At 35.8% G+C, this 15851-nt stretch overlaps 4 protein-coding genes across 9 annotated transcripts; 1 reads left to right on the forward strand and 3 right to left on the reverse strand.

Moving 5' to 3' along the window:
- Positions 1-270: 270 nt before the first annotated feature.
- LOC125579956 lies at positions 271-11598 on the reverse strand. The gene is made up of 5 exons (XM_048743876.1): positions 6131-11598; positions 5505-6051; positions 1141-5314; positions 448-783; positions 271-363 (listed from the first exon to the last, which is right to left on the reverse strand). The coding sequence occupies exons 3-5, from the start codon at positions 3550-3552 to the stop codon at positions 271-273; spliced, it is 2841 nt and encodes a 946-aa protein (XP_048599833.1). The 5' UTR covers positions 3553-5314; positions 5505-6051; positions 6131-11598.
- On the reverse strand, positions 5948-6785 carry LOC111212461. Its single transcript, XM_022714011.2, has 2 exons — positions 6131-6785; positions 5948-6051 (listed from the first exon to the last, which is right to left on the reverse strand). The coding sequence occupies exons 1-2, from the start codon at positions 6783-6785 to the stop codon at positions 5948-5950; spliced, it is 759 nt and encodes a 252-aa protein (XP_022569732.2).
- On the reverse strand, positions 6789-7889 carry LOC106373734. Its single transcript, XM_013813867.2, has 2 exons — positions 7508-7889; positions 6789-7300 (listed from the first exon to the last, which is right to left on the reverse strand). The coding sequence occupies exons 1-2, from the start codon at positions 7887-7889 to the stop codon at positions 6789-6791; spliced, it is 894 nt and encodes a 297-aa protein (XP_013669321.1).
- An 83-nt stretch (positions 11599-11681) lies between the features above and the next one.
- Positions 11682-14545, forward strand: LOC111212463. Of its 6 annotated transcripts, XR_002662979.2 has the most exons (7): positions 11682-13065; positions 13158-13231; positions 13305-13402; positions 13483-13596; positions 13673-13739; positions 13819-14160; positions 14238-14545. XR_002662979.2 is itself a non-coding variant. In XM_022714015.2 (6 exons), exons 1-5 carry the CDS (start codon positions 13002-13004, stop codon positions 13711-13713), a joined length of 372 nt encoding a protein of 123 aa, XP_022569736.2. In that variant the 5' UTR covers positions 11682-13001; the 3' UTR covers positions 13714-14160; positions 14238-14545. The 6 variants fall into 6 exon arrangements, 1 of the variants encoding a protein (XP_022569736.2); XR_007318516.1 differs by having other exon boundaries at positions 13673-14160; XM_022714015.2 differs by having other exon boundaries at positions 13324-13402; positions 13673-14160.
- The last annotated feature ends 1306 nt before the right edge of the window (positions 14546-15851 follow it).

Genomic DNA, 15851 nt, shown 5'->3' on the forward strand with positions numbered 1-15851 from the left:
GTTTGATTAATTTATTCAAAAGTAAAAGAAACATGGAAGTTTGATTAATACACCTTTGGTTGTAAACCCCATTCAAGTCATTTGATCTGTAAAAATTTGGTAATTAGGGATATAGAACTATATAAACCTCATTGAAACCACAAACCACATACCCAAAATACGATGATATCCAAAACAATGGGTTCGACCAATTCCCAAAACACAATCATATCATAATTTCAAAAAAGGGTTCCTCCGAGTTCCATGGAATCGTGTTCCTCGTTAGATTGATCAAGGCACCGGTTCCTTGCATGTAGTCTTCTTGTGATCTTCCTTAAAACACCTGGAACACTTGTTCGGCTTCTTCTTTTTCCTCGGGCCTTCCTATAAACGAAAAAAGTAGTTAGAAATGAAAGCGTTCAATGGATTTCAATAAGTATTAAGGCAAGGTATAAACAAAGGTTTTACTGCATAATCGGAGGCTCCAAGTTTTCTTTTAATGCCTGGCCTTCCCTTAGTTCTTTTCGTCTTTGGTGGATAAAGGTTGACCTTAAGTATATCTGCGGGAATATTGATATCCTCTGGATTTGGAACCGGTAGTATGATACCCTTGACTGTTTCAGACCAAGTATCTTTGACATGGTATTGTGAAACAAACAAGGCGTACTCGATGTTCCGAAAAGAAGCAGTGGCAATAGCGTGTCGGCATGGCAACCCAAGCATCTGGAATTCAAGGCAGGAGCAAGTTCGTTTCTCTAAATCAACAACAAAGCCGTATTTGGTTGGCTTGTGTGTAACTTCAACCTGCCAAGTAGAACAGGGCAAAACAAGAAGGCCAGTTGACAACACTAACTGTTCGACCACTATTTCATCAATTATATTTGAAATATTTCCCTGCATTTTACTAATATCGTAGCGCCTGCACTCGAACCATCTAGTCAACATCCGTCTTATAAACTCCAGCAGTGGCATTATAGGGCTATCACGCGCTGGCAGCAGCGCCTTATTCAACGATTCAGCTATATTTGAAGTCATCAAGTTAAACCTAGTTCCTTCGAAATGTGAACGTGTCCATAAATTTTTGTCGATTTTCTCCAAGTAATCCCAACATCTCCAATCCGTGAGCTTTATAAGGTCATAGATCTTTTAAAATTCAGAAACTTTGAAAGCTTCTGCTGCCCTGGCCACCATATGCTTCTGATCCAGTCCTTTGTACTTATCGCCCACGTTACGCTTAAGGTGTTCAAGACATATACCATGGTGTGCAGATGGATACCATTTATCTTTAGCTGCAAATATAGCGCCGCATCTGTCGGAAATTATTGTTAATTCACAACTATCTTCTACAATTGTTGACAACCTTTCGAAGAACCACTTCCAAGAATCTAAGTTCTCGCTATCCCTTACTGTGAAAGCAATAGGGAATACGCGGCAGTCTGCGTCTTGCCCGCTAGCACTAAGCAATACCCCTTTGTATTTCCCAAACATGTGGGTGCCGTCCACCACAAGGACCTTACGCAAATGCTGCCACCCATCGATACAAGGGTTCAGTGACATGAATGCATACAGGAACCTCGATTTTCCTTCTTTATCAAGTTCGGTTTTAATATCTGTGATTATTCCAGGATTTGCTAATTTCAGTACGTGCAAGTACTGTGGTAACATCTTGTAAGACATTTCCTCTGTTCCTTGGGCAGACGCAATTGCTAGTTCCTTAGCTTTCCAAGCTTTCCAGTACGTGCATATATAGTTGAATTTCGTTCTCAATACTTCCGGCAGTTCCATAGCACGAGGTCCACAGTGATGTCTTTCGTATTTCGAGCGCAGAAGAGCAGCAAGAACTCTAGATGTTCCATGTTTTTTGTACTGCCCTCGCACATCAGATGTGCATTGATGTCCCAAACTTGCCTTCTTTACAAAATACGTAGGAGAATCACCCACTTGCTTAGCACATACCCTCCAAGTACACTGTTTATCAACGCATTTAGCCATGACGTAGCGTTTGCAATGCCTAAACTTGAACCTGCACACCTCCGCGAGTGCATAGATCAACATCGTCAACTTAAACTGCGCTTTGTCCTTAAACTGCCTTCCAACAAATATATCCGAGTCCTCCTTGCTGAAGTCAATTTCCTGCGGCTGGAACCCATTTCCTTCCATATCATTAAACACATGAACTACATCATTATATCCATACATTTCCGAAACTTGTATCCCTTTCATGAAAGCCTCTCCACCCTGAACTTGTGAACTTATTCTTACAGGAGGATCCACAAACAGGTCCTCATCTTCGATCACACGACTGTGTGTGTTGTGCTTTTCTGGTGGATTAGCCTGACCAAGATCAACACTTGCACCTGTATCTGTTTCATCCGCCTGTGTACAACTAACAGTTACAGAGGTGGAGGAAAAATGTTTTCTTGGGATGCATGCTTCGCCACCCTCAAATTCTGTAGTTTGGGTGAAAGGAGGACTAACAAACTCATCATCAGCTTCGATTACTAGGTTGTGTTTGTTGTATTGTTTTTGTGGTGTAACAAGAACAATATGATCACTTTCGCCGGAAGGTGTTTCATCATTGTGAGGACATGAAAGGGTTCCTGTCTTCGTTACTCCTCCACCATGAACTTGTGTAGCGTCGGTAAGAGTAGGATCAAAATACTCATCATCATCTTCGATCACGTGGCTGCGTTTTTCATTTCGTTGTGGTGTTGTAACCAAAACAACATTGCCAACATCAGTGTTCCCGGTTGCAAAGGTCAGTGCACACCTTACAGTTTCAGAGGACGATTTGGTGAAACGACGATCAACAGAATCATCGTCGTGGTTTTGTTGGTTTCTATCTTTTGGTGGAGTTACATTAACAACATCGACGCTTCCGCAGATATCAGAATCTTTGGTGTACGAAAAGTCAACGATTCGTGAGGTACATACGAAATCCCTTAGGTTGTTTGTGTTGTCTTCGTAATGTTTCATATTGCAACACTGTTTGCCTGACGAAGATCCACCTGTAGCCCTTGACTCTTGGCCTCTTCCAGACCCTTGACCTCTAACTTTGGTGACCACAGACTGCTCATAACCGTTACGACCAGACCGTCCACCACGACCTCCTTTTGGTGGACATCCATCAAAATCATCATCTTCGTCTCTCTCACAATCATTTCCAACAAACTCATGCCAGCCATTATAATCATAGTCCTCGTCATCTTCATCTTCATCTTCATTTCCAACGTCATCTTTATCTTCATTTCCACCGTCACTTTCATCTTCATCTTCATCTTCAGCATCATCATCATCTTCATCTTCATATTCATCTTCATTATCATCATAGTCCTCGTCATCTTCATCTTCATCTTCATCTTCATCTTCTTTTGCAAGGTGATCTCTTTTGTTTTCTTCCGACACTGCTTCAACGTTAGCCCGCTTTTTTACTTCCATTCTCCACAACTGTTCCTTCTCCACAACTCTTTTCATTCTCTTGTAGCGTACAATTTTGTTGATGCATATTATCCAGATTAACCCCACAAATGGCATCTTCAGCTGCTTTAACATGAGCCCGCTTTTTACTTCCATTCTCCACTACTTTTCCTAGTGCACAGCTCTTTTGCTTCTCTTGTTGTAGCATATTACCCGAAGCCGGATTAACCCCATCTACAGCCGCTCCACTATCTTTATCCTTCGAACCTTGCACCCCTTCAGCCGTCTGTGAGTTCAATCCAAAAGATGCTTCAACTGCTTCTACTTGCCTAATTAAAAACTCATCATCATCCATTCCGAGTGATGCATCCATTTGCGACAAGATATCTCGTTCGGACCTTAAAAATATCAATTTTTCCCCAACAATCTCTCTAAATGTCACGAAAACATTACAAGACTTGTCTGTCCTATGAAGAGCCTTGAATATTTTATAATCAGTGTCGGTTGCTATCTCCACTGGTGCGGCCCCTTTACCAACCATTTCACTCTCTCCATCAATTAGCCAATAACACATTTCGACCTCTAGGTCTCTTCCCAACAAACCATAAGAAGCAAGAATACTATCTTTCAAACCGTTAACGCCCTTGCTTTGCGAGAAGTCGACTGCTCTACCCATTCTCTCATTATATATCTTGAAATCCCAACCACCATTATCATACATTATCCACCGACCAGCCATAACAACAACGTGTGACCGTGAGTTTCCTACACCCCAACGAACAATTACAAATAAAATTATAGGAACAAAAACGCAAAGATTCGGCAATGTCGAAGGGAGATAGTGTACCTTCGGTGGTGTTGCTACTGCTCGCCTGAGATTTACCACGAAAACTTTCACCGGAGCCACGCACACCGCTATTAGTTTCCAACATTTTCAGATCTGGTGGATGCATTTCTCCGAACAGAACTCAGATAGAATACATCTCAGCTCTTCTACTAGGGTTTCTTTGTATTATCCACCAGACCATATTATGTCTCACTATTATCAATTAACCTTATCCACTAATTATTTTATTAATTTTATCACCAAAGATTGTACGGCTAGTTAAATGGCGCGAAAAAATAGCGGTAAAAATACCCGGATTTACCTAGGTAAAAAAGCATTTCACCTTCGCCGACGGGATGAAAAAAAAAATTAAACCACCGAGTCGGACCGCCGAGTTTCGCACGTGCGGGAAAGTCTTTGGGTCGCGTGGAGATGTCGGTGTGGGTTAAGTTATATGGGTTGCAAAGTATAAGTTATTGGGTCGAAAGGCTAAAAAGGTCATAAATTATTTATCTCTCCTATAGGTAAGCAAATGCCCAATAAAAACTTGGGCCGACCCATTCTCATAATTAAAAACAATATGCGACGCTCGTATATAATGGACCCCCAAATTGTCACATCAAGAATCATATTTATTATCTGGTTACTTTCTTAATTTTTTCTGTATTATAAACATATTTTTGATTTACCCCTTCTTTATTCTAATATGTATGTTGGACTCCCTGTTCGGAACTATCCGTGCGGCGACCCCGGACCTAGCGAATTGTTAAAAAATCGGGATAAGCTCGGACTATATGCGGAGAGTAATTTTTAGTAAGTTTTTAATTTGAAGTATACAAAAGAAACATTAAAAACCAAGTTAGATTATATATCATTATTGTTGTTTCTTAAAGCACACATCTAATACAAAAAAAAAATAACCCACTCACAAGAATCACCAAAAAATATAGTTTTTATCATGAAAAGAAACAAAAAATATTAAGTATTGTATCTTCTAATCCTTTTCTTCTTGAAAGATCAGCAAAATATATAATCTTGCTCTTGTAGTGGTCTTGCAGATGTGCAAAAAGTTAGAATTTGGTATTTGGAAACCTGAAATGAAAGAGACAAAGACAAGTTAAATCATGCAAACAGCAAGTTCAATACAACTTAATTCACTAGTTAAAAGCAGCAAGTTCAAGACAAGGTAACTCTAACTTCACGAACCCACCAAAACTAATTAAAAAAAAACAATTGCAAGTCATAAGATAAACAGAGAGAAGAGATATGATTTTTTTGGTACCTTAGTTTACTAAGCTATTTGTAAGTCACGAAAGACCGGATCCTCTTGGTATACATCCGATTCGAACTCCATGTCCATCATGTCTTCTTCTTCAGATTCAAAGTCATCATCATAGAGTTCTCTTATCCTTGGAGCTTGGGTAGTAAGCACAAAACTGACATCATTATCCAACTCTTCAACACGGCCCATAAGCCAATCTCCGATAGTATCTTCATTACTATCATCTAGGATCACATCAACATTGCTTTCTCTAATCTTTTTCTGCTTATCAAAAAGCCATGCATTAAACTGGACATATACTAGACTGTTGAGGCGGTTTACATCTAATATGTTTCTCTTCTTAGTGTGGATCTGCAACATGAGTTGAGCCATTTATTGTACACACTACTAGACACATGAAACAAAAATCAAATAAGCAGTAGACCAACCCCTTCGAAACTGCTCTAATTTCTTTCACAGCCAGAAGAACTAGAGGTCAAGGCAAGGATTCTAGTAGGCAGTTTCTGCAAGGTTGGCACATCACATCCGTATGTTGCCCACCAATTCCCTGTCATAAAAAAATTAAATAAGTTAAACTATGAAATGGACAATTAATCAAGTAAAAAACATTTTAAGCCAAAACATACCCGGATCAAACTTTTCATCCTTCTTTTCACATCCTTTTAGTGCTAACATTCTACCAAAAGGACCACTTTTATTCTTGTAAAGACGAATCTCATGATTAACAACCAAGTCTTGTTTCTCAAATTCTCCATGATAGAAAGTTTCCACACACTTGATGAATCCTTCTGAAACTTCTATGTCATACTGGATAGTGGGGTCTTTGTAGAAATAATAAGGGTTGAGGAAGTAAGCAGTCATATGCAAAGGAGAATTCAGCCTTCCTTTCATTTTTTCATCAATGATCCTGAATATAGGTTGATAGTTCTTCTCCAAATGGTCAGTAGCTTCTTTAATAGACTTCTTAGTTTCCAAAAGCTCACCATAAACAAACCCAGAAGATGGTATCTTCTCTCCATCAGCCAACCGAAGAACCTTCACCATAGGGGTGAATACTTTCAAAATAACCATGAAACTACTCCAAAATGCATAACTCATCACAGTATCAGATGCAGTCTTACCCTTTACAGACTTGGAATGCTTACAATCATGCCACTGATCACTGTTAAACATGCTCTTCAGTTGCCCCTTCTTCTCATAAAGACTTTGTAGCGTGAGGAAAAATGTTGCAAACCTTGTTGCTCCTGGCCTCACAATATCCCTCTTTGTATATGTTCTCATCATTCACAATGTTGTATGATGAGCATAAACAAATATGGTGACAGCCTTTGCTTGTTCAATCACTTTAGCAAACCCGTGCAACTTAGAAATCCCTTCAAGCATCAAATCCATAGTGTGAGCAGCACATCCAGTCCAAAAGACTCTTGGCCTCTTCTCTTTAAGCAAATTTGCAGCAGCTACTTTGTTGGTTGCATTATCCGTGACCACTTGCACAACCTTCTCAGCCTCTAAATCTTCTATACACTTGTCAATGTAGTTGAAGATATACTCGCCCGTGTGAGAATCTTTGGAAGCATCCTTTGACGACAGAAAACAAGTCCCTCCTCTTGAGTTAACACACAAATTCATGATGCTTCTTCTCTTCATATCAGTCCATGAATTTGTCATCACCGAGCAACCTTCTCTGTCCCATTCTTCTTCTAATGCCTTCAACTTCTCTTTTGTTCTCTGTTTCTCTTCATTCAGCAATGGTTCTTTAACTGATACTGAGTAGGAGGTATCCACCCTGGCCCAAACTGTCCTAAAGCTTCACATAACAGCCTAAAAGACTCATTGTCAATCGCATTGAATGGAATATTTGACTGATAAATCCATCGAGCACAATATTGATGTACAACATGTGTCTTTTCTTTTGATATAGCATCATGGATGTTCTGTTGACGTGTCTGAGAAGCCAAAGAAGCTTCAGGGTTGATGACAGTTGCAAACTTGATCAAGAGGACCTTGGAAGTGAGGAGCTTTAAGAGGTCCAAGCTCTTTTTCTAGTTCCTCAACATTGCTATTCTTGTTTATGTTAACCTCTGCCCTTATAGCTTCCTCATGCTTCCTCTTCTTATTTTTCTTCTCCTTTGCTTCCATTATTGAATTCTTACATTTCTCTTGATCTTCCTTTGATGACATGGGACATGCTGAGACATTACCATTCAAGTGACCAATGTGCTCTTTCATTCCGTAGACGCCACCAGAAAACTCTTTGCCACATAATCTACATCTCACTTTTTCTGGAACTCGTGGATCACATAGCAGACCATACTCCCAACCTACATCATTTGAGTTTCGTTTCAGAGGTGGAGGTGGAGGTGTATCTGTTGATGGATTGTTCATTCTTTCTTAAGCTGAAACATCAATAAACAATTTTACAATAAAACAAAATCATTATACTTTGGTCATTGTGGTTACTAAAATAAAAATATCACTATGACACAAAATATATAAAGAGAACACCATTTCTTTAACATGGCTTTACACGACAATTCTTTTTTTTGTCAACTTAACACGACAAAAGATGGCTTCACACAAATTTTTTTAAAACTTCCAGAGTCAAGCAAACAAATAAAATAGAAAAATCAGTACTTGACCACTTCCATTCAAGTAAACCGTACAAATTATTAACTCAACTCTCGGCAAAGTCAAGCTCCATTAACATTTAAAAAATCATTTGTACTGAACTATAAAATCTGAAAGTCAACAGTTCGAAAAAAACTTCAATAACTAAAGAAGTGAATGGTTTAGAGTTTATTACTCTGAATCCAGTACAAGAAGAATTTGCAAGGTGGATGATCTTGATTCACGGTGAACTGCTTTGGATTCACTAGATTGAGGAAGAGCAAATTGATACTAGGGTTAATAGAAATCCCCAATTCTACTGTCGCGAAAGATAGATAATGGTTTTAACTTTTAACTTCTTTTTTTATTACTAATGAGTTTTTTAGTGGGCCAAATTGTGTACAAAAATAATATGGTAATTTTTTTAGCCCAAAACGTATTACCTATTCTACGTCCGCATAATGTTAAAATACGGACTAGGCATGCATAAGTCAGTCAAACGTAGAATGCAACTATATTTGTTCAACTCGCCACGATGAACCTACGTTTAGCGATTACGCGGCTAGGCAGCCGCGTTTTCGAACAGGGGTTGACCGTTTGGTTATCAAGGTAAGAAGACATGTAATGCTAACATAAACATAATGTTTCCTTCTTTTCTGTACCAAATTGATCATTTGTCATCTGCTACACCTACCAAATAGAATCCTTATTGTCAAAATCCAAATATTGAACCAAAACAAACATATTAATAACAAACTGAACCAAATATTCAATTGAAATTCTGTTTTTAATTAGCATTTAAATCGGTTTGACAAATACAAAAAGAATATATTCAAATCAATATTTTCATAAGAATCGTGATTAATAAATGTTATATTCTTTGTATATAGAAAATATAAGAACTTTTTGTAATTTTTTATATTATAAATCAGTAACAAATTACTAAATTGCACTATATTTTACATGACCACACTATATAACACTATGTATATATTTTACACACTATATAACACTATGTATATAACAAAATCACGCCATGTTTTTAAAATATGAAAAAATAAGCATCATATGTATAATAAACCAATCACGCAATATCTTTAAATTTTAATGCTAATATAATTATAATTTATACTTGTTATTGAATTTTAATAAAAGAAAAAATGCATGTCTTTCTCAATTTAGAATTTAATTAAAAAAATTATTATATATTGTACGCAAACTATAGAATTAAGAATGTTTCTTTTTATGTGTCGAGGGTGTTTTGTATTTTATTATTTCAAATAATGAATTAATTAGTGTATCAAAATGTTGTTAGAATATATTGGTATGTATTAACAACCGATAACACCAGTAAGTTACATATAAGAACATAAACCAATTTATATTAACAATATTGATCAAAACATATGAACAATACACTATATGAGGGTAAAATCTTATTTAAAAATATATTAGAAAATCAAAGGTAAACACATATAAGAATTAGAATAAATGTTCGGCAAGACAGACAAAAATATTATTAAGTAACGGATGAGTTACATAAAATATCAATAATATATGATTTCAATTTGGAAAATCTACGAGGTCACTGTAAGAAAAACAATGCAATAAAACATCAATACAGATTCATCCATAATAATTAGATAATTGTGTTCCGAAAACAATAAAATAAAAGTTGAGCCAATTCTTATGAAATCTCGAATGTATTTACTTCTTTTAGTTGTGTGAATACCCAACAGAAATAAGAGTAACAACACTATATAAAAATATTTAAAAAGATAACCAATTTAAAATATGGAAAATTGCCAAAACAGAACATAAAAACAACACAGTTGTCCCTATGGTATAAAACCACATTTGTCCATTTATTCTCCCTTTTATCCTTTCCATTTCTGAATTTAATAAAATAAATAGTTTTATGAATCCAAAAAAATATTAAAAATATAAACAATTAATAAAACACCTATATACACAAACACATATTTTGTTTTGGTTAAAAAACTTGATAAATAAAATTTTAAAATTACGTTCCACTAAAAGTGGAATTCGTCTTCTACGAAAATGAGTTAGTAGAAAACGAATTCCAGAATAAACAAGTCTATCTACTTTTTTTAGAAGAAACAATCTTAAAATTATTAAAATTCTAAATATGGGGAATGTGAATTCTACTAATTGTAAAGATCGCTACTTTTCTTTTGAATGCAGTTTCTACTTTTACGAAGTATTCTAAAATTTCGGGTATGCGAAATCTAAACTTAACACGAACGTCTACAAAAAGTAGAAATTGTATTCAGAATTTTTGTCATGGTTCTACACAGTGTAGAAAGTGCATTCTACGGATAAAAAACCAGTTTTTTCCGAAAATTAAGGAAGTTTCGGTTAAGAAAATATTCTAAAAATATTATAATTACCTAAAACGTGTCGTTGTCGATTTTCTTTGTCAAAATATAAAAAAAAACGATTTTGGCTTTTCTTCTTCATCAATCTGTGATTTCTCCATAGTTTATCTTGTAATTTTCACAAGCTCTTGTTCTATAATGCATATCTATACAATATGTGGTGTTTGAGAATTTAGTGCAAGCACGGGATGGGTATTTTCGGCTGATGATAAAGGGGGTAGGCTACTGTTATTGAATCAAGTTCTATCTTAGAGTATTTTAAAAGAACAGTTTTGGAGGATTTTAGAAACCAAATGCAATTGGGTTAGGGGATATTTTTATATGTGTCGTGTGTTCTTTTTTTAAAAAATATATTTTTACATTTTTTTCCTTCCTAAAACATTATGGAATTACCTTCTTTTTTTTTTTTATCTTTTTCCTTTAAACTTTTTAAAAATGGTTTTAATTTATGTTTAATTTGATTAAAAAAATGTTAGTTTTGGGATTATGAAAAATATTATACTATAGAGATAACTTAGTGATGGTTTTATACCATAGGGACAACTATGTTTTTTTGTTCCGTTTTGGCAATTTTCCGTTTAAAATATGACCAACAAAAATGAAACAAATATTCACACTGTCACTCCGATCAAACTCTAATATACAATTAATTAGACCTAACTTATATTACTGGAATCGATATATGAACTCGTTTCATGTCTTTCTTCCACCCTACTTTACTAGAAATCTAGTACAAAAAAATAATTTTCTCACAGTAACATGTGAAAGGGTGATTGCACTGAGCTGAAATTAGGTAAACTTAAAAACCTACATCTCTTATATTTAGAAATTAGCTTTTTCCATAATTTCTTTATTAATACACATCTTTTTTTTTGTCTAATAATATTATACTAAAAGGCCAATGACCCAGGTTTAGTACAAGTGGAGGTTTCTGGTTGTTGTATTTTATTGGATTTAAAAATCTGAACTAAATCTAGTGTTATTGGTTCTATAATTTTCAAATTTGTATTAAAATCATGAGTTTTTGGTTTAATGATTCATAAATTCTATATCAAATCAAGTGTTATTCAATCGTATGGATTTACTAATAAATTTGATTTTATATGAATTTGAATGGATTTTTTTGGATTTTTTTGTTAAAAATACAAAGACTCAAATCCGAAGGAAAATCTCCGTATTTGTAAATACTAATCCAATTTTTTAAAAATCTGCGTATTTTAGTTGGATTTATAAATACTACATATATCTCTAAATCAATCAAAATATATAAACCAATAGAATTTGATAAACAACCAATACAGTAAGCCCAACCAAAACCCAACAGTAATACGAAACACGTGTCAAAAAACCTAGCCTTCAGCGTGTCTACTACGTGTCGTCCCTTAACTTTGTTGAGGAGAAAGCCACCGCTTAGTTTGCTGGAGATCTCGCCGACCATCTTCTCCGCCGAACAAGCAGGAAGAAAAAACATTAACGATGGCAAGGATTATCTAGATTAATTCCCTTGCATGCCCTTTCCTCCATTCTGCCGTTAACACCGTTGAGATGTTGTGTCGTTCTCCAGATGTGAAGAGAAGCAATGAAGCTTCAGGAAATTCCGGACAAAGAATTTGCTGAAACGCTACTCTAAGCGAGGAGCTTCAACTCTACTGAGTCTGCAAAAATTCTCAAGGCTTAATCAGTCAACTCGAAAATCTAATGTGATTTCAGATACTTTGCCCATATTTATTAAAGAAGGCAAAGATTGACTCTTGTCAAGATTAGATCTCAATAATAACTAGAGAGAGACAAACGAACTCTCGATATTGAACGGGATTTAAATCCCTGTGAGAGGAAAGAATGATTAAAACCAAAAGGATCTGCGTAAAGCGGAAGTTATTATCCACAACTGGAAGAAATTTTCGCTACCGGAATCTACAATCGGACAAGCCGAAGAGAAATCCAACCTAAATCGGATTGGAGCAAAAAACAAAAAGAGGGGTGGTGACCGATGGCCAGAAAGATTGTTCACCGGCCAACGAGCACGATTTCAGTTTGGATAAAAACTTAGAGTGAAGATGGAGAATTTAGTATTAGACACATCAATCATTAGTAGTCTTTACTTTCGCAGACTTCAAGCAAATCTATTTATATAAAGTTCAGTTTGAATTCCTCCGAGGCCATCCACATAGACAGACACGTCATCAATTAGAGTATTTTGAGGACGACACGTGTCTTTTTTAATGAAACACAGCGTTTCTTCTTTTTTCTATCGTCTCAGACATTTGTGTTATGCGTTTCTCATCGATAGCGATGACTTTCCAGTTCCGTAAGAGGGCGTTGTGATTTCTACGTCTTTAATCTTATTGTCTTTAATCTCATTAAATCAGACGCCCACTATGATAGCTTCAGTTGCGTTGTTCAGTCGACGATTTCCTGTATAAATAGGTTCGTATTTCACTTTTGCGAATCGTGGTGAAGATTCCGCCGGCAGTCGAAAGCTCCTGGAAAGATGTCTCCGGCGGAGGCTGGGGTTTCGCAATGGCCACCTCAAGTTCTTCCTCACTCTTATCTAGGTTTCATAGAAAGATTCATCAGTTTACAATTGATAGTTCAATCAGAATCATAGTGAGATGGTTTTGTATTTGATTACTCGAGTATTAATCAGAATCCGGGAAGCTGATCACATGCGGCTCGACGGACGATCTAGGTCAAAGTTATGTCACATCAGGGAAGCACTGTGTAAGCTTTTCACTAACCTTTCTTCGTATGATTGTGTTCTAATTTGATATTGTTCTATGATTATGAGTTTCAGTCGAGTTACTCTTTCATAGGAGACTCCCGAGCCGTTTCCTCTGCGTCCGGAGGTTTGTGTACAGAAAACTGGATGGGATCATTGTGTGGCGGTAACAGGTGACTTTCTTGATGTTTAGTTAGCTTTGACCACAATTTCGTAAAAGTTTGTTAATTTGATTTGTTTGGTTTGGATATAGAGAGCCATGAAGTTTATACATGGGGATGGAAGGAATGTATACCCACAGGAAGAGTGTTTGGACAAGTGGAAGGAGATTCGTGTGAAATGAACACCTCCTTCTCCGCAGAACAAGGTAAATCTCTTTTGCATGTTAAAATATCTTATGTAATGACTGGTCTTATATCTCATGTTCCAAGTGCTTCCAAAAGTTTCAACGCAGGTTTTCATCTTCCACATGTGCATCATGTAATGATGTAACACTGTTGGGATTGTAAGGTAGTCCATGTTGAACACATTTCCATTCACTCTCTCTAAGTAATTTAAAACCAATCTCATTCCCATACGTCATAACAAGTTATTGGGTGAAAATGGCATTCTCTGATGCGTACGACTCTGCTATGTTTGTGGGTATTAATGGTGAGATGAACAAACTGACAAGCCTTTCTGCTGCTGCAGTTTCTCAAGCAATGGTTGCAGATACTAATTCCCTTTCTTCTCTCTTTGCTGCTTTATTAGAGACCTTAGTCCATGTACTTAAACCTATTTGACATATATAAGATGCAGGGATGGCAAACCACATAACCTTAACCTTCCATGCCAAGCTCTCTAAGTTCAGACTTTTCATCAAACATAAATCATTCACCCTAGCCCTGATATTAGATCAGAACCAACGCCAATTCCTACTTTTGGTGGACATGTAAGCGTACTCACTTACAACTGACGTGCTCTTCCTCTTAACATGTCAAACTGATCTTCACACAAACTCATTCGCAGGTCGGTAATGATAACTCGGGCAATGATATGCTAGGTTCTGGAGCTGTTTAAAAAACTTACACCACTGATGGTGTAAAGTGTGAACAGTTGTGTCGCTGTGAACATCGTTGGCGTCGGTACTTTTGCTATTATTACATAGTATAAGTTAGTGAAAACTATGTAATGGTTAATCTTCAAGAGTATAGGAGTTTTGAACACTGTTGTGGACTTTAGCTGATGCTCTACTACCACTTTTTAAAAAGAATCCTCTAGACACAAGTATTCTACCTCTTTCGGTCATGCTAATTATTGCTTCTGATTCTTTTTCCTTCTCGATTTTTTGTACACAGCAAGGCAACTACGTTTGCTCCTTTTTAGAAATGTCCATGGGATCTCTGATTTTCTACACATATATATATCTGATCCTTCAGTGCTTATAAGTGCTTTTATTAAAAAAAAAAAACTTTTGTACGTTGCCAGGCAAACTACGTACTTTTCTTAAAAGTGTCAATGTGATTTCAGATTTTCTACTCTCTTATATATATCGAATCCTATAAGTGCTACTGGATATTTTAATAATATTCGTACACTGCAAGGCAAACTACATTTGCTCTTATAAGTGCAAATTAAACTTCATCAGAAATACCATTAGTCATTGAGTGGTTACGTAAGAATAGACCCAAGCTTCATAACCCCGTCAAAATTTCCGTAACAATTAAGGGGGTGATTGGTAGTTGCCGTACGTGCTGTCCACAGCCCTATTTATTTCTACAGCACCAAATTCAGAGCAATCAAGTTTTATTTTTTTTTGAAACCGCAACTCTTGAAATAACCTACAGCTGTACAAGTGCTCTGCAGAGCCAAATATTCAAAACAACTTTTTAGTGCTTCCATAAAATTCTACAGCAATAAAATTTAAAACCACATCAAAAAGTCTACATATTTTTTTCTACCACAAATTTTTTAAAGCTACAGCCATTACCAATCGGACCCTAAATTAAAAACATTTTCCTGGATCAAGACCCATCTCTTTCTCTAGCTGTGGTGAAAAAAACCTTGCTGAAATAGGTGAATATGTAAGTGATCAATCAAAAAAGATTTACTGTTGGCTGAGGAAGAAGTTCTTTGCGTAACAACAAATCTTTTGATACAAAACATAGAAAAAACACATCAAAATAGAAAAAAATGTTTTTTTTTTGGAAAAACTATAGAAATAGAAGCAATTGTTAAACATTAAATTTAACCAAGATAAAACTTCTTTCTGCAGGCCACCCCTAAGATAGACAAACAATTTGTAAAATATGACAACGGCAATAATAGTAGAAATCAAACTAGATACTCAAAACAAAACATATCAATATATTTACACCGACAAAATAAAAAACAGCTCATTAAATTTTAACATTATAATATGAAATTTAATTAACCGTACCGAAAAATCAAACATCAAACAATTTTAACCATAACAGTTGATAAACATAATAAGAAAAATCAAAGAAACAACATTTAAAATGATACAGAGTAAAAATTTAATAATAAACATAAATTTAAAAAAATATTTAATGTTTCATAGTGTTTTGTAATTTAAAAATCTACGTGTCTTATTGATATCATTAAACTAAAATAAAAATTAAG

This window comes from Brassica napus, chromosome C1, assembly GCF_020379485.1.
Source record: "Brassica napus cultivar Da-Ae chromosome C1, Da-Ae, whole genome shotgun sequence".
Lineage (NCBI taxonomy): Eukaryota > Viridiplantae > Streptophyta > Magnoliopsida > Brassicales > Brassicaceae > Brassica > Brassica napus.